Source organism: Sciurus vulgaris, assembly GCF_902686455.1.
Source record: "Sciurus vulgaris genome assembly, chromosome: X".
NCBI lineage: Eukaryota > Metazoa > Chordata > Mammalia > Rodentia > Sciuridae > Sciurus > Sciurus vulgaris.
In genome coordinates this window covers 41,762,820-41,782,608 of record NC_136471.1, presented here as the reverse complement: position 1 = coordinate 41,782,608, position 19,789 = coordinate 41,762,820, and the positions used below count along the sequence as shown (strand labels likewise).

Genomic DNA, 19,789 nt, shown 5'->3' with positions numbered 1-19,789 from the left:
TTTCTTTTTTGGCAAAGGGCATTTTTAGTCCTTCTCCAATGGAAAGAAGAAATTAAGATGAGGAGGCTGTTGTGAGATTGGCTCATGGTTACAAATCTAGTGATACAATGAGCCCAGATTTCCTGAAAGAGTACAAAATCTTCAGGGGCAGGAAATTCTGTAAGGTCTGTAGTGTGCTAGTCAATACTTTAAACAACCTGAATAATGAATTCTATCTGGATATAATAATGATTATGATAATAGCTAAGCTATTCTTCTAAACACTTTACATGGATTATATCATCTTAACCTCACAATAAGCCAATACCATAGATCCCATTTATCACTTAATACCATTTTTCCAAATGGAGAAATGAGGCTCTGGCATGTTAACTTGTCCAGAGTCACAAAACTAGCGAGTGGCAAAACAAGGAAATAGACTGAGGCAGTCTGATTCCAGAGCTCTAAATACCATTTTATATATACTCCCATTTATTCCATAAATTAATATCTTCCTAAATATTAACCAGCCTAAAAGTACTAGTTCTCACTAGCACCTACCAATAATCCATGAAACATGAGTATGATCTGTCCTACAATATCAGTGTTACAAAGGATTCTATTCTACTTACTGTATTAAAGCAGTAGCTTTCAGTTCAAATAATTCAAAATAATGGATAGAATTTATGAAAGCTGGGTTAACTGCTTCATGTAATTCCATAGACCAAGAGATGGGTACTTTAAAAATTATATGCTTAAAAGTTTGGGTCATTTTCAAACTTACAGATTTCACCTTGATGCATAAATAAGTACAAATGGGCTTGATAACATGGGTGGATTTATTTCACAAGATTTGAGTGCAAAATTAAAAACAACAAAGCTTTTCATCAAGAATAAACACAAAATCCAAATAACAATCCTGCAATCGTGCATTTTAACAGAAAGTACAAATATGAATACATTATAATTTGTAACTACATTCAAAAATTAAAACATTTCTCTCCAAATCCAAAACACCACACAATCTTTAACCTGTTCTCAACTTGTTACCTTAGAAACATTTGTCATATGCTATTAGGAAAATATAGGCAGGATTACTAATCAGTCTCTGTGATCAAAGAAACATTGCTCTCCTTAACTTCTGAGTTTTTGAATCATTCATATGTATTTTGGTTCTGAAAAGCCATACAATGATACCTCCATTCTAGGAGAAAAAACAATGAATACAAGTATCAAGTAGGCAAGATACTTTCATTTAATTAAAGCAAAAGTCACAAGTGTTTGACTTAGAAATGTACATACTTGTAGTAAATTTATTAAGTACAACTCTATTTGATGGTTTACACGTAAATATGAACCATTTAAATAGGTATAAAAATGTGAGATCAAAATCTGTCAGCTCCAATACTTAAAAAGTCACTATGAATATGGAAAGATTTCCATTTACATAAACATGTATAGTTTTAGATGAAAAATCAGGGGGTAGTGGCATCTCCCTGGTCCCTTAACAATATTTGGATTTCGCAAAGAATTAGCAGCACCCAACCTTAAGTGTTAATTACTGTTTCTAAAGGACCTATTCAACAGATTAGTTGGCAGTGTTCCAGCTTTAGGGAGATGGGGGTGGGTGGGGGTGCAAACATCTGAGATAAGATAGTATGCATGCACTCACACATTTAAAATCACCATTCTAAATGGGGTTGGGGGTCACATACTGGAAAAGTCTAATAAAATCATCCTTAAAGGATTAACAGTGGGCCAAGAGTAGTAGAAGTTGAATAGCAGTCTACTTGATAATAATGGTGTTTCACTCTTCAAAGGCAAGTTGGGAAGAATGAGAATCTTCATAACTTCAGGAAAACTTACCTAGAATTTTACTTTGCAGAACACTGAACAGAAATCTTTACAAAAACCTTCATTCTTGCTTATAATACCAGATGATTTTTTTTCCTTATTACCACCATATACATAACATTTAAATATTTTCTTTATAAATATTTCAGAGCAAAAAGAATTCTCCTTGTTGCAGTGGTGGCCCACCCACATCTGTACAAAGCAATGTAAGCAATATATATATATATATGTGTTTGTGTATATATATATATATATGAATATATATAAAATGATTAAGAAAAAGTGCAAAGAATAACAGTATTAAGAATTTTTGCTTTTTGCAGTAACTATGGTTCAAGTGTGAATATCTAATCCCAGATTTTAATTATAGATTTAAAAAGAAACCCACACTCCATGTTACTGTGCAAACATCAGTCCCTTATCAAGTATCTCCGCCCTTCTCCCAAATGTAGCATTTCCAGTTTCTAAACTCTTCACAAACAGGAAAAATGTGGTAACAGTGTTTTCTTCCCTTTAACTTCCCAAAACTCATCCAAGACAATTAATCACCCGTAGGTTTGAACAAGATATTGGGGAAGTCATTCATCATCACCCGCTTTGCTAAAATTAAAGCAAAATGAAAGGCTCTCTGAAATGCAAACTACCGATCAAGAATCAAATCAGCAACAGCAAACAGATAATAAATTACGAATGTAATTTAATATGAGTACATTTTCGAATCAATCCCTGTTATCAAAGATAAATTCAGAGTCTAAATCCCTTTTCCAGGTTCAGTGCTGTGCAAGGGTCATAATTCTAAATATTTAAATTTTCATCACCTTGTCCAGAGAAAATGCTTCCTGTTAAATTGTGATTAACTTTCCATCATTTTACTCTTGGTCTCAGTTTTTCATTTTGGACAAACACAAAAAGGCAATTTTCAGCATTTTAAAAATTGTACTTTCCTCTTTAGTCATTCAAATAATTACAGTTACTGATCTCAAAGATTTAAAATAGCTATTCAATTCCCCTTCAAATATGTTACTAGATATTTTTGGTATGTATATGTTGTTTTATTCTTACTTTAGGCACTGTAATTATTCACAATAGTACAATGATTCTACATCTAACCTATTTAACAATTGTGATCTTAAAATAATACCTCCTAAGGTACTATTTTACTCTATTATATCATGACTGAATTTTCCCTTCAAGATAGTTAGAAGAGAATTTTAAAGCCCTGCAGCACTTCTGCTTTGAGTAGTGTTAATACATATTTTTGTCATGCTTAATATTTAAACTTCTGAACTAGGCAGACGAAAGACATTGGAAGCTGCAAATTTCCTCAAACTACATTCTACTCCAACTCCAATTTATTTTGTTCAACATTAAATACTTTGATTATGGAAAAAGTGTATTAGGCTTTTTTAAACAGAATTTCTGCTCTAAAATTAATAATACATCTAAAGGGAAATAACTTTTCAATTTCAGTTTCACTAGAACTATGCAAAACTAAGTTAAAGTAGACTCAACAACTATTTTAATCAGTTTTTTTATTACTACATCTTTAGAATGATATACCTACATTCTAAACAGACAGTTCGACAAAGGCTTAAACTCTAGAACTGAAAAAGAACCAGGTCACCCTCCATGTAACCTCTCCTACGAGCAGAAGAGCAACATTTTATTTGCCCCCATACATTCGCTCAATGTCTTTGAGGTAATGGTTCTTCAGTTCCTTCCTTTTCAGTTTGAAAGCATCAGTTACCAAACCAGTTTCAGGGGTCCATGGCTCTGGGCTTAAGCGAACCTTGATTGGAATTTCAAATCTCTCCAACTTCACTGAAATGAGAAGGAAAGGGATGGGAGACAGGGAGACAGAAAGGGGAGTAGGGGAATGAGGAGAGAGGAGAAGAAAAGAGAAAAATAATTAGTAAAACATGAATTCTGTAGAATTTACCTAGATGACACAAGTGATAAGGCAAACTTATTTAATGGTTTCGAACAGTTATTAATGATACCACTGTCTTATCATTTGATTTTGTATTTCTCAAAATACACATAAATTATTTCCATTAGATAGCTTCAGTCTGTAGTTTTTATTCATATAAACACACAAATGCATACCACCCCTTCCTCTTCAGAGGAATACATTTGTTGTTCCCTCAATCTGGGAGGTTTTTTCCCAAAATAGTTGTATGGTTTACTTCCTTACTTCCATGTGTCTGTTCAAAAGCCACCTTCTCAGAGAGGATTTTGTGACCACTTTATAACAAAAGAGAAGTCCTCTTGTCTCTCTGTATCTTCTTGTGCTATGCTTTGATCAAAGTACTAACCCCCACCTAACACATTATATGTCACCCACTAGAATTTAAGTTCCGTAAAAGCAGGGTCTATGTTTGTTCACTGCCAACTACAGGGCTATATCCTTAATAAATACATATAAATTTATTAGTTCATTCTATAAAAAATTAAGCTTCTAGACAAATATTCTTTGTAAGTTGTTATATATTAAAACAGAACAAAAAGGGAATTTGCTCTTTAAATTCTTTGAGAACTGATGCAGCACATGTTGTACTTGAATTAGTCAAATACATACCAGAAGTTTAAGAAAATTTTAGCTCTATTATTGTGTCTAAATTCTTGAGTTCATATTCCACCAAGTTATTTTATCTATCTTCTATCTATTTTTTGTCACCCTGGGTTGAACCCAGATATGCTTAACCACTGAGTCACATCTCTAGTCCATCTTTTTGTATTTTATTTAGATACAGGGTCTCACTGAGTTGCTTTTGCTGAGGCTGGCTTTGAACTCACGATCCTCCTGCCTCAGCCTCCTGAGCCACTGGGATTACAGGTGTGTGCCATTGCCAGGCCACATAGTTATTTATAATTAATACAAGCTCTCCTTAAAATTCTAAATGCCCATTAACAATGTTAATCTATGAATGAAATTTATTTTATATGCAATGATTTAAAATAGCAATTGCACAGAGGTAAATATTTTCATGTTTAAAAAACTACTGCTGAACATCCTGGACAACTTGAAAAACAATTTGATTTCAGTGGTAAGCACAAAGAGTTCAATTTCAAAGAAGTCTTTGTTCATATTGTAGCTGAGTTTTATGAAAGCTTTGGTAAATTAGTGAATTTCTCATTAAAATGTGGATATAAAGTCAAGTACGAAAAATAATCTTTTAGGGCTGGTGTTGTGGCTCAGTGGTGGAGCGCTTCCCTACCATGTGTGATGCACTGGGTCTGATTCTCAGCACCACATATATATAAGTAAAATAAAGATCCACTGACAACTAAAATTTTTTAATAGTAATCTTTTAAATATTACTTAGAATCAACTACCTAAAAATAACGCCTGAACATTCAGTAAAGGAACATAAACCTTGCTTGAATTAGCCGTGTCTATTCTGTTCATACATTGCAGCTCAGTTACATAGAGGTGCCTGAAATATCTGACTATAAGGTCACATTTGGATCTCAAGTCAGCAATTAAATTCTTAACTTCAGATGTGGCTCCCAAACCTTTCCTTTTTCTTTCTTTCTTTTTTTTTTTTTTTTCATTTTAGTTTCCCTACTTACATAGGTCCTACTCCAGAGATACTGACAAAATTGGATAAGGCAAGCACATTATTTCAGTTGCACACAGGCTAATTAAAGCACATTTATAAATATTCATGTATTTAATCTTCATTAGCTAAATTCTTATATAAAGAGGAAACGGGGAGCTGCTTTAGGGTTTCATTTTGGGAACTCCTAAACATTAGTACCATAAGCTACAGTATTGGACAATAAAGTTTCCTGTAAACAGAATAAAGTAATTGCCAAAAGCGAGAAAGATGAAAGATTAGGGGAAGGAGAAACAAACAATTTTTGCATGTGGCATTTTTATCTGAATTAACTTGAATGTTATAAAGTGTGGCCTGCAGGTGGCAGCAACTAGCAATTTTTATGGCCTTTGGTTCTCCTTCAAATTACCTAAAAACAATTACTTTGCATTCTTATAATACTACCTCTACCTCACATTTGTATTTAAACATAAAGAGAACTACTAGGAACGATGTGAAATCTTAGACACATTTGCTGAATACATTCCAGACTATTGTACACCATTTTGCATAATTCTCCAAAATGACAATCTTGAAGTAAAAGGTTAGAAAAATCAATATTTTGTGGAACAGAAAAGCTTATGATTTAGACATTAGATCATGATTATCATTCATTATTCAAAGCATAAATTGTTCAATTTCATGCTTCACTCTAAGAACAGGAAATTTATCAGGGCCTAAGTGGGTCCTAGGATGTTTATTCTGTTTTCTGCCTGATTAAGATGCAGTTTGACTTTCTCCATTATTGCTTTTACAGTTAAAAACGCAATGATAATTATTCGAGTAATATATTTTCTGTCAGTGCATTCAGAGAGTAACTAAAAATAATTGGAGCATATGTCTGGTGAGTAGTTTATCGGTTAAAATACCTTTATGAAATACTACATCTTTTTAAAAATCAGGATTTATATAAAAGAAAGTTCTGGAGGGTTGGTGACATTAATATGAAAGTGTATCATATCATTAATCCTGCAACTCTCACTATGTTAAAGAAGAAAACATTAAGCCACGATTCTTATAGTTATATAAATAAAATTTCAATTTGATTGTGTTAATAGGTCATTGTTATTTAAATCTTTATAGTGTCTAGAGTTCAAAAAGTTCTTGAGAAAATATTTATCAATTTAAAAACAGTTGAAAAACTATTACTATTAACTGTTTTCAAACTAAAATGGAACCTAAGTAGTTTACTTTTAAAATGAATAGAAATAACAATAGCCCAGTTAGGGTAATGAGTATCTCTGATGGAAATATAATCCAGTAAGTTTTTCTGGGGGAAGAGGGAATAATTTGGCAATGTAGGGGAAAAGTCTTTAAACTTTATATTCTCTTTGACTCAGAAACTCAATTTCTAGGAATTCTTACTAGCAAAATTATCAAACAAGAAAATTACTGAGTATAGTAGATATGTGTTACATTGGCTTAAAGTGGGGGAAAATGGTATCTCACCTAAAACAAGGACTTAAATAGATACTCCTACACCAGAATAACATTCAGCAATTAAAAATGGTATTGCAATTCTATAGCTACTGACTTAAAATATTAATGATGTTGACAGTTAAGTACACATGCTAGAAGATAAATTCATTACTTAAAAGTAACTATCATTGAGTGATTTTTACTTCCTTCTTTATAATTTTCTTCATTGTCCAGTATTTTATAATGAGTACAGGAAATCTGTAATCTGAAAAATGATTACTTTCATTTTTAAGAGTGAAACAATGGATTAAAATTAAATTAAAAGCTTCTAATTAAACAAAGTGTGTATATTTTTTCTCTGCTTGTCTGGAAAATAATTTAAATAGTTTTAAATTCTTAAATGAAAAAAGGTATTAACTGCAAGGAAAGAAATAAAACAAGAAGGCAGCACTGGATAGGAGAGTTCAATAAAAATTTAGAAGACAAAAAACTAAAGTATTAGTGGTAACTGAGAGTTGAGAGGGATAAAACAACTGCCTATGGAGAAGAGCATTAATAAGTAGCAAAGTGACCTAATGGTAGAGTCAAGACAAATACCCACTGAGTTAAGCCTCTGAAGACAAGAAGAATGGGTAATACTGAAGATTGGAGAACTGGTCCCCAGCTTGTTTAGAGAATAGTCCTTTCTCACCCTGTGCTGCTCTTCCCAAACCAGCCTAGGGACAGATTTATTTTTTTGGAAAAACTGCACTAGAGAGACTCTGGACTCAAGAACATTGGGCACAATACAGGCAGAGAGTAAGGATCCAGTGAGGGCAGGACCTGCTGTGACCCACCCTATCTCTCCCCCAGCCCCTTGCTCCCTCTGGCTATAAGAATGTTGGCAGTCAGGCTAATATTGCCCAGGCATGAGATGGGCAAAGTCGTCTTCAGAGAAATGCAGTGAACTGAGAAAAAAAAGACACTAACATCTGAATAACTTTTCAGTGAAACCCAGGAAGCTTTCCAAACATTTAAAAAAAATTTCATTCTTAAAAATGAATGCACAGACTAGGATCAGCAGACATTTGAGAAGCCACAACCAATGCAACCATAAAGTAGAACTTGGAGGAAAAGGAGAAACTAATAGAAGAAGGAAACCACATAAAAGGAGTCCCTTTAATATCCTTAGAAAACTAACAGACAACATATTGATTGAATTCATAAAAGAGCAACAGAGTATTATTAAAAGGAACACTGGGAAATATTAACAATCTTTTGAAAATTAACAATCTGAGCTGGGAACTGAGCATTCAAAAGACATAAGAGCCCTCTTTCACCACTTCTATTCAACATTGTCATTGAAACACTAGCCAGAGCAATCAAATAGACAAAAGAAATTAAAAGGATATGCATAGGAAAAGAAGAACTCACGCTACCACTATTTGCTAATGACATGATTCTATATTTAGAAGATCCAAAACATTACACTAGAAAACTTCTAGAACTCATAAATGAATTCATCAGCAAAGTAGCAGAATATAAACTTGATACCTATAAATCAAATGCATTTCTATACATAAGTGACGAATCCACTGCAAGAGAAATTAGAAAACCACCCCATTCACAATAGCCTAAATAAATACTTGGGAATAATTCTCACAAAAGTGGTGAAAGTTCTCTACAATGAAAACTACAGAACACTAAAGAAAAATTGAAGAAGACCTTAGAAGATGGAAAGATCTCCCATGCTCTTGGATAGGCAGAATTAATATTGTCAAAATAGCCATACTACCAAAAGTAGTGTACGGATTTAATGCAATTCCTATTAAAATCCCAATGACATTCTTCCTAGAACTAGAAAAAGCCATCATGAAATTCACCTGGAAAAATAAGAGACCCAGAGTAGCCAAGGCAATCCTTAGCAAGAAGAGTGAAGCAAGAGGCATCATACTACCAGACCTTCAACTATACTACAGAGCAACAGTAACAAAAACAGCATGGTACTGGCACCAAAATAAACAGGTAGACCAACGGTACAGAATAGAGGACACAGAGACAAACCCACATAAATATGGTTATCTCATACTAGACGAAGGGGCCAAAAATAATACATTGGAAAAAAGATAGCCTATCCAACAAATGGTGCTGGGAAAACTGGAAATCTGTATGTAACAAAATGAAATTAAACCTCTATCTCTCATCCTGCACAAAAATCAACTCAAAGTGGACCAAAGACTTAGGCACTAGAACAGAGACTCTGTGCCCAATAGAAGAAAAATGCAGGCCCAAATCTTCATCATGTAGGCTTAGGACCTGACTTCCTTACCAAGACTCCTAAAGCACAAGCAGTAAAATTAAGAATCAATAAATGGGATGGTTTCAAAGTAAAAAGCTTCTTCTCAACAAAGGAAACAATAACATGAAGAGAGAACCAACAAAATGTGAAAAAATCTTTACCACATGTGACTCAGAGCACTAATTTCCAGGATATATAAAGAACTCAAAAAACTTAACATCAAAAAAAAAAAAAAAACCAAATAACCCAATTAATAAATGGGCTAAGGACCTGAACAGATGCTGCACAGAAGAAATATAATTGGTCAACAAACATGAAAAAATGTTCATCATCTCTTGCAATTAGAGAAATACAAATGAAAACTACCCTAAAATTTCATCTCAGTTCAGTCAGAATAACAATTATCAAGAATACAAGCAAAAATAAGTGTTGGCAAGAATGTGGGGAAAAACGTACATTCATACATTTTTGGTGGGACTGCAGATTGATGCATCAACTCTGGAAAGCAGTATGGAGATTCCTAAGAACACTTGGACTAGAACCAACATTTGATCCAGTTATCCCACTCTTCAGTCTATACCCAAAAGACTTAAAATCATCATATTACAGTGATGCAGCCACATCAATATTTATAACAGCTAAACTATGGAACCAACCTAGATGCCCTCAACAGATGAAGGGGTAAAGATACTGTGGTACATATACATAATGGATTATTACTCACCCTTAAAGAAGAATGAAAGTATGGCATTTGCAGGTAAAGGGATGGAACTGCAGACTATCATGTTAAGTGAAATAAGCCAATCCCAAAAAGCCGAAGGCTAAATGTTTTCTCTGATAAGTGGATGCTGATCCATAGTCAGGGGTGGGTATGGAAGAGTGAAGGAATTTTACAGTGCACAGAGGGAAGTGGGGGGTTGAGGGAAGTGAGGGGAGGGGTAGAATGGTAGGGATGGGAAGGATGGTAGAATGAGAAAGACATTATTACCCTATACACATGTATGAAAAAAATTTTTAAATATTTATCACTGTCAAAAAAATGACAATGAAAAAAATCTTTCAATACCACATATTACTTTACTAAGATTACTCTGAAATATTTACATTTTTCCTGTTCCCAAATGAAATTGATGTGTACTTACTAAGAATAAAAATAATAGATATGAGGTGATAAAATTGAGGGACTCCGCCAGAAAATGAAACAAAAAGACAAAGAGATAAATAGATGATAAAACTAGATGATAGAAACAGGTAGTCCAAAGCCTTATAAAAGTAGTCACACACACACACACACACACACACACACACACACACACTGAGGTGAAGGAGGACCATGGGAGAAAAAAAAGCAAATGAACAAAAAGATAAGTATTTCTAAGAACTGAAGGGCAGGGACCCCCAGATTGAAAGAAACCACACCATGTCTACATAATGATAAATGATAAAAGACCTACACCAGGGTATATCACTATGAACTATCAGAATACCAGAATTTGATATAATCAACCTCAAAACTTAGAGATAAAATACAAAAAGGTATAGGAATATGGACAGAAGTGGAATTTTTCAGCCAGCAACACTAAAGTTAGAAGACAATGGAACCAAGCCTCCAAGACAAATTATTAAGGAAAAATGATTTACAATCTAGAATTCTAAAATATGCCAGGTGATAGCTCAATGGTGAGGATATAAGAAGCATGTAAACAGATGTGTAAATGTATCTCAAATATTTACCTCCTATGCACCTCTCTTAGGAAACTGCTGGAGGATATGCTTTATTCAAATGAGTGAGCAAACCAGGGAAAAGACAGACATAAGATTCAGGAAACAGGATCTAACACAGGAGAGAGGCAAAGGAAATTCCTGGGATGATAATAAAGGGAAGTTATGGGGTACAAACAGTCCAAATTTCAGTGGGAGGATGAATGGTCCTACGAAGGAAGTTGCCAGGAAAAGGAATATACAAATATGCTCTGCTTTCCTGTACTTAATATTTTTATAACTTTATCAGAATTCAGGGGAAGAATTAATAACAGGTACAAAGAAAACTAAGTAGAGAGGTACTATTAAAATCAGGAAAAACAAAAAGTTGTCCAAGAAAGGAAATGGAATCATAAAATAATATGTAGTTCAGCTGTGAATATTTTTAGTTATGATAATACAAACATCAATGCAAAACATGAAATTGTACTATCTATTGCAAAAGGGAGTATGTAGATGGGGTGGAGAGAAGATGATAGCTACATCATCTTCTGTGGTAGGAAGTCCACAGATTCAAATGAAAAAGGCAAGAAAGAGCAAAAAAAAAAAAAAAGAGAGAGAGAGACAATGCCATAGATTAAAACATGTGGAAAACATGGAGGGCTGCTATTTGACACAAGTCTTGTGATATTATTTACTATTTTAAAAACTGTGTATGCTTATTATTACACTGAAAAGAATTAATAGTAAAACTCTAAACAGGTTATAAAACTGGTCTACTATTTGGCTTCACAGTTACTTTTTAAATTATTTGATTTCTCAGTCGATGTTCTAGTACATTTCATCCAACCGTTCTGCTCACTTGAAACTGCAGACCCCTCTCTTTCCTGAAGTTCTCTCAGCTTGTTCTCCTGGTATCTGGTGAAGCACACCCTCCACCTAAGTCTCTTCCTCCATCCATTCCTTAAATGCTGGTGTTGTCCAGGGACCTGTCTTCAGCCTCCTGTTTTCATTTTAAATTCTCTCCCAAGGCTAGTGTATCTACCTTCATGATTTCAATTATACCCAACAATAAAGGTCTGTCTCATAAGGTTTGGTCTAACATACACAACCTCCTGCTGGAAATTTTAACTCTGATCATCCAACAAGAATTTCAAACTATGTATGTCCCAATATGAACTCATAATCTTCTCTTATAAGCTGACTTTTCCTCCTGTATTTTCTAGTTCAATCAATAGTAACATCAACCTTGTCATTTGAGCTACAAATCAAGGGGCCATCCTACACCCCTTTTCCCTTGCCTACATTATTCAAGTGATCATCAAAGCTTGATAATTTTCCTTCCTAAATATTTCCTTATTTCCTGGTTCATTGCCTTATCACTCCCACTCTCATCTAAGTATCTATTATAGCTCTCTTACTTAAATTGGTCTCCTGTCTCAGTCTGGGTCCTCTCAAGTAATATCTTAATGGTTTGGAGGCTAGCCTGAATGCATCTGTCAGAAATGCAAATCTGACCACATCACTAACCAGATGAAATCTCACAATGGCTCCCCATTGCTTACAATATTAAACCCAAATTTCAGAAAATGGCATACATAGCACTACAGGTCGTGGCCTCTGCTTATCTTTACAAACTCATCTTTTAGTTTACCAGTAACACCAAAGTACTTGTTCCCTGCCCACATCTCCTTTTCCATAGCTCTATTATACCTTTACTCCTGATGTTCTTTGGCCTAGAATTCTCACCCTAGTTAATTCTAATTAATCCTTAACAATGAACTTAAGTGACATTTCTATAAGAAAACTTTCTATGAACTCCCAGGTCAAATTAAGTGCCCTCATCTGTGGTACCATGATTCTCTGTTCCTATCTCTATTGCTATTAACATGGCTATCTCTCTTGTGTCCCTCTCACTGGATAATGAGCTCCGGGAGAGCAAGAAGTGTATCTTACTACCTTTTATATTCCTAGTACCTGATATACTGCCTGGCACATAGTACCTACTTGGATGTTCTCCAATTGGCTATTAATATACCATCTAAGACAGTCCATTTAGAGAGCCAATGTACATACACAAAACATAGTAATAGCTACATTATTTACTAAAAAGTTATTAGCTTCTAGCTTCTATAAGGTAGACCTATATAATACATATCTTCAAAGATGGACTATTCCAAACACAGGCTAGATAATCACTTTGTAGGGATGTTACAATACATAATAAACAACTAGATAGGTTATTCTACTATATGACTTTTAAGAATCTTTCCAACATAGAAATTCATTACATATTCTTAAGAGGTAGATAAATATTTAAGAGTTATGTATTTCATTACTAAACCATGTATTTCATCATTAAACAAAAATCTTGAAGAGTCTAATGCATAAGATATTATTAGATGATGTTTATGGATTTCAACAAACTAGCAATTTCTTACTGGCATTTGCAGCTTCTCGGATTTCTTTCAGTATTTCAGCTTCCATGGCAGGGTTATTGCAGATATCAACCCAAGTTCCTTCTACCCCCTTCTGTTGTGCCAAAAGGGTTAACTTTTTCTGATTAGGAACCACAAAACTGATCACATAGGACTGGTCACTAAAAATTAGAAAATAAAATAGAAATTAAAATAAGCAAAAATATTCATAAACTACTCAATGATATAGTACAGTACATATAATTCCAACTATACATTCCTCTTGTTAATGTTTCTTTAAGAAGTAATAAAACACATAACAGTGAAATAAAGACAGAGAAACAGACCAATGGACTAGAAGAGAGAGCCCGGAAATTAACCCTTGCATTTATGGTCAAGTGATCTTCAACAGGGGTATTAAGACCATTCAATGGAAAAAGGGTAGTTTCTTCAAGAGATGGTGCTGTGAAAACTTTGCATTAACATGCAAAGGATGAAGATGGACCTTTACCTTCCAAAAGACATAAAAATTAACTTAAAATGGATCAAATACCTAAATATTTAAGAGCTAAAACTATAAAGCCCCTAGAAGAAAAAATAAAGAAAAAGCTTTAGGGCAATGTATTTGGTAATTTTAAACCAAAAGTACAAGGAACTAAAGCAAATATTGACAAATAGGACTGTGTTAAAATTAAAAACTTCTGTGCCTCAAAAGACACCAAAAAATAGAGCAAAAAGGCAATCTATTGAGATGGAAAAAGTATCTTTAAGTCATGTATCTGATAAGGGCTTATTCTATAGAATATATAAAGAACTCCTATAACTAAACAATGATAGCAATAAAAAACAAATAACTCAATTTAAAAACAGCTCAGATGGTAGAGTGCTTGCCTTACATGCATAAGGTCCTGGGTTCAATCCTCAGCACTACACACAAAAAAATTAAAAATTAAAAAATAAAAACAGGCAAACAATTTGCATAAAAAATTCTCCAGAGATGATAAAAAATCATATGAAAGGAGGCTCAACAGTAATAATCATTAGGAAAATGCAAATCAAAACAAAAATGAGATATCCCTGAACACCCATTAGGATGATTACTATAAAAAAAAGATAGAAGCAAATGTTGGCAAGGAGGTAGAGAAATTAGAATACTTGTTCCTTGCTGCTAGAAATGTAAAAATGGTGCTGCTAATATGGAAAACGGTATGGTAACTCCTCAAAAAAATTAAAAATGTAATTACATATGATCCAGCAATTCCACATCTGGGTGTGTATCAAAAATAACTGAATGTCAAAGAGATGTTTGCATATCCACATTCATAGCAGTATTATTCACAACAGTCAAGAGGTGGAAGGAACCCAAGTGTTCACTGATAGAAGAATGTATAAACAATTGTACATTCTATGTATGTACGCTAGAATAATATTGGCCTTAAAAAGGAAAGCAATTCTGACACATGCTACAACATGAACAGACCTTAAGGACATCATGCTAAGTGAAATAAGCCAAACATAAAAAGACAAATACTGTATGATTCTTCTTATGTGAGGTATGTAGAATAGTCAAATTCATAGAAACAGAAAGTATAATGGTGGTTGTCAAGGGTTGAGGGAAGGGAGAAATGGAGAGTTGTTTAATGGGTATAGAGTTTTAGTTCTGAAAGATGAAAAATTTCTGGAGATTGACTATCTAACAAGGTACATACAATTAATATTATTGAACTGTACACTTAGAAATGGTGAAGATGGTAAATTTTGTCAGTTTTTAAGCACAATTATGATTTCAAAAAAAGAATAAAGTCTATAAAAATAAAACAGACACATATAAAGAAAATGTTTCAATATCTTAGGTTTTTTTTTTTTTTTTAGTTGTTGATGGACCTTTATTTTATTTATTTTCTTGGTACTGGGAATTGAACCCAGGAACACTCAACCACTGAGCTACATTCTCAGCCCTTTTTGTATTTTATTTAGAGACAGGGTCTCACTGAGTTGTTTAGGGCCTCACTAAGTTACTAAGAGGGACTTTGAACTCATGTTCCTCCTGTCTCAGTCTCCCAAGTCACTGGGATTACAGCCATTAGCCACTGCACCCAGAAGAACTTGGTTTTATTCATTTATTTATATGCGGTGCTGAGAATCAAACCCAGTGCCTCATACGTGCTAGGCAAGCATGTTCTATCACAGAGCCACAACCCAAGCCCTTTCTTAGGCTTTTGATCTAGAAAAACTTGGATTAAAACCTCATCTCAACCTGCACTAGCTGTGTGACCTTTTTGGGAAAATTACTTATGCTATGACTTATTTGTTATGGATGCTAAATGAAATGACTTCTGTGGCATAGATAAGTACTCAACAAGATATAGTAAGTATCCAATCAACAGTTATAATGTACAAGTTATCCTACATAATCTTAAAGTTTTTGAATTCAAGAACTTCCGTAGGAATTCAAGAACTTTCATAGGAATCATTTTTCAACTCTGATGAAAGATCTAAGAGGAGTTTGATGTTATGCTTATGATCATAAATAATCAATTTTTTTCTGATTTTCCTTTTACTGTAAGTATATGAAATATAAAATGTCAGTTTTGAAAGTTACCTTTTGGCAAAAGCACAGATGTTGTCAATAAGAGGACAGTTCTTCAATGCAGCTTCTACTTTCCCAAGAGACACATATTCTCCCGCTTGTAATTTCACCAGATCTTTCTTTCGATCTGTAAGTCATGAATAATGTTAAGTTATTCATGGTCTGTTTCATTAAGATACTAACAATTCTATTTTTTATTTTTTTTTGTGGTACCAGGGATTGAACCCAGGGGCATTTGACCACTGAGTCACATCCCTAGCCCTTTTTATATTTTATTTAGAGACAGAGTTTCATATTTCACTAAATTGCTTAGGGCCTTGTTAAGTTGTTGAGGCTGGCTTTGAACTTGTGATTCTCCTGCCTCAGCCTCCCAAGTCACTGGGATTACAGGTGTGTACCACCACACCTGGCAGGTATGAACAATTCTGATTTTTTTTTAATTTCATTGCCTAAAGGTTTACAGACATACTTCTTTTAAAATCTCGTTACATATAGACATATTGTTTGTCTATACATATCAGTTAAAAAGAAAATGCCTAATTAAAGAAGTACTGGCTAAAAGCTATACCCTATACTCAAAACTTGAACATCTTATCATAATCTTAAATATTATAATGAAGTTAATAGAAATAACAGAATTTTTAAGAATTAGTTTTTTGGTTCTTGAGAATCTTTTTTTTTTTTTTGGTGGTGGTACTGGAGATTGAACCCAGGTGCTCTGCCACTCTCAGTCCTTTTTAAATTTTACTTTGAGACAGTATCTCACTAAATTGCCCAGACTGGCCTCAAACTTGCCATCTTCCTGCCTCAGCCCCCCAAGTTGCCCATGCCCTGGTAATGCATTAGATTTGAATAGTAGCTATGCATAGTACTAGCTATGAGATTCTTGGCATGTCATTTAACATCTCTCACCCTCTCTTTTATCAGGAATATTAATGCATAACTCATACAGGATGTCACACTAAAATTTGCCATATAGAGCAAATTTTAAAAATGTTAATCCCCAATTTTCCATATTTAAAATTATCTTCTTAAAATAATTGTGCTCTAAGAAAATGCTGGCACAGGATGACCCAGCTTGAATAATCATCGACTTGCCTGACAACCTTTGTGTGAGCACTGATTTGCCTACCCATAGCCTGGGAGATGACTCTACAGAAACAATCTTTGATTCTAGCGCAATTAAGACTCAAAGGAAAAAAAGGATTATTGGTTCTCAAATGAAACATGTTTCCTGGAAATTTCCCCAGCCGATCAAATGTCTAGATGAAAAACTGATTTTCCCAGGTAATCTCTATATTTGGGTCAGATATTGTAAAATCCAGGAACAGAGTAAAATGGATCCCTACAGCTATGAGTGAAGGAACTATATGGCCTGGGAAGGGCCTGACTAGGACTCTGCAGAATGGTCCTTATTAGTTAGTCAACTTTTGTTTTAACTTTTTCCTGATTTAAATGAATAGAATATTTCAATTGGAGCTACTTCTTGAATTGCTTTTTTAACATAAAGGTCTACTTCAGTAAGCTCAGTAAGCGTAATGCCAAAGGTACTGATATTCTCAGAATAGACTTGGTGTTATGAATTGATATTATCATTTTCTAAGTTAAGGACTAGTTAGAGCCATATAAATGACCACCAGGAAAACATGCCCCTGCCCCTCCTGCCACACATAAAACGTTGTCCCTTGGGTGGAAAGTAAAGTGTAAGGCATAGAATAGGGTGTGTTACAGTAACTAGTTCTGCAGAACTACATGTAGTTGACCAAAATATACCTCTCTTGAACTATTTTTGTTTTCTCATTAACCAATCTTTTATTTTCCTGTCATTCAAATGCTGCTGCAGTTGCTACTGTTGGTACTGCTTCTAAGGTTGAGGTACTGCTCTGAGAATTTTATATATATATATATATATATCAACTCATTTAATCTTAACAGATACTGTATGAGATTGGTGTTGTTGTCCCTATTTTATAAATGGAGAAGCTCAGGTATAAGTTAAATAACTTGCCCAAAGATTGAACCCATATAACCATAAACCTATCGATGACCTGACCAATATTATTTCACACATATGTTGAAATCACCAAACTAAAGAAAAATACATAAAAAGAGCATACACTGACCTATAATCTGTAAGCATCCATCAGGATGAAATTCTCCAATATCACCAGTACAAAACCATCTTTGTCCATTTTCGTCCACAGAATAATCCTCTGCTGTTTTCTCTTCATTTTTGAAGTATCCCATGGAGATATTCTGCCCACCAATTACAATTTCACCTCTGGGGTTTGGTTTGTCATGAACTGTATAACCACCTGTAAATAATAAAAGTAAATCAGTTACTGTTCTAAAACAAAATTTACCTTCATTAACTTTTTAAATTGTGCATTATAATTATACATATTAGTGGGATTCATTAGGCCATATTCGTATTTGTATATAATCATTTGATCAATCTCATTCCCCTAGTACCTTTCCTTTCTCTCCCCTCCCCCTTCCTCCTAATCCACTTGCTCTACTCTGCTGATCTTCTTCTTCTTCTTCTTTATTAATATCATTATTATTGAGTGTATTATATGTATAAACAGGATTCATTGTGGCATATTTGTACATGAATATAGCATAATTTGGCAGATTTCATTTGCTGGCACTTCCCCATAACTTCATTAGTTCTTTAAGTTCCTTTGTTAATATTTTTCTGCTGATCAAATTTTTCAGCATTAGTTGGAAGAGTATTAGTTTACATGTAATCAGTTTTACATGAAGATAGTGGGTGACTGTGATTTCGGGAGCACCAGGGGAAGCTCAAAAGTAATTACCATCAACAACTACCCATCCCAAACCTTCCCATAACAAAAACCTTCACCACTAAAGCTTAGGGTTCATTAGAGTTCTGTTAGAATGGAATCACCCCCAACATGATCAACACTGATAACTGTTATAAGTAAATTAGTAATAAGTTGGCATCAATGTGTTTCAGATTTTTTTCTAAAGGTTTTAATCAAACAGAATAGATAATAAGTACCTAAGAAAGGCAGTATCTGAAGTAAGAGCAAAAGGGAAGTTATGGAAAATAGAACACAAAATTTATTTATTTTGTCTGTGGTCTGGCATGACTTTAAAATTTAAGAAATTGAAAAATTGAGAATAACTACTAAAATATGTTATCATTACTCACTGCCTCTTTATTACTAAATAAAGCTGACTTTAAGGAAAATATATAAAAATCTCAACTTATAAAATGAGATTGATTAAATTTTGGGTCATAAAAGGATTAAAGAGTTCCTTTATTAACTGTTCCTATAAAGTTAAAAGTATTCAATATGTCAAGATGACAAAACCCACTATATGCAAAACTTTAAGATCATTCTTATTATATAATGCTAAAAATCCTTTACAGCAAGGAAAACTCCAAATACATGTTCAAATAGGGACCCCCTCCCCCAAACTGATATATAAAACTCAACACCAAGAAATTAGAAAATAAAAGTTAAAGGCAAAAGTATACTTACCAAGTTTTACTATAATCATTTCTCTGTATAAAGTGCCTAGCAAATAACCCATCTAATAAAACAATTTTGATGCTGATGTCTAATATACGTATACACACAACCTATGTTTTCTTCAGATTTTTATTGTAAAATTGGAATGACCTCCCTATGAAAGGAAGGAAGATTCAGTCCTAAAGTGTAAAACTCTTGAGAATCTACTGACTTTTAAATGTATTTTTAAGTTGAGACCAGCCTAGGCAAAATAGCAAGACCCTACCTCTAAATAAATAAATAAATAGAATTACTTAATTTTTTTTTTTTTGAGACAGTGTCTTGTCAAGTTGTTGAGGCTGGCCTTGAATTCAAGATCCTCCTCCCTCAGTCTCCCAAGTGGCTAAGATTTATAGGCATGCACCATTGTACCTTGCTTCAAGCACATTTGAAAAAAGGATTCTGACCAA

At 33.8% G+C, this 19,789-nt stretch overlaps 1 protein-coding gene across 3 annotated transcripts in view; it reads right to left on the bottom strand.

The window, feature by feature from the left end:
• Positions 1–800: 800 nt before the first annotated feature.
• Positions 801–19,789, bottom strand: part of ACSL4 (acyl-CoA synthetase long chain family member 4) — an 84,462-nt gene continuing 65,473 nt past the window's right edge. For all 3 annotated transcript variants that reach the window (XM_079124844.1, XM_079124845.1, XM_079124843.1), the window contains 4 exons: positions 17,961–18,152; positions 15,850–15,964; positions 13,272–13,429; positions 801–3,654 (listed from right to left, as the gene is read on the bottom strand). In XM_079124844.1, coding sequence (XP_078980970.1) covers positions 3,497–3,654; positions 13,272–13,429; positions 15,850–15,964; positions 17,961–18,152 — 623 coding nt within the window. In that variant the 3' untranslated portion in view covers positions 801–3,496. The remainder of the gene's footprint in view (positions 3,655–13,271; positions 13,430–15,849; positions 15,965–17,960; positions 18,153–19,789) is intronic.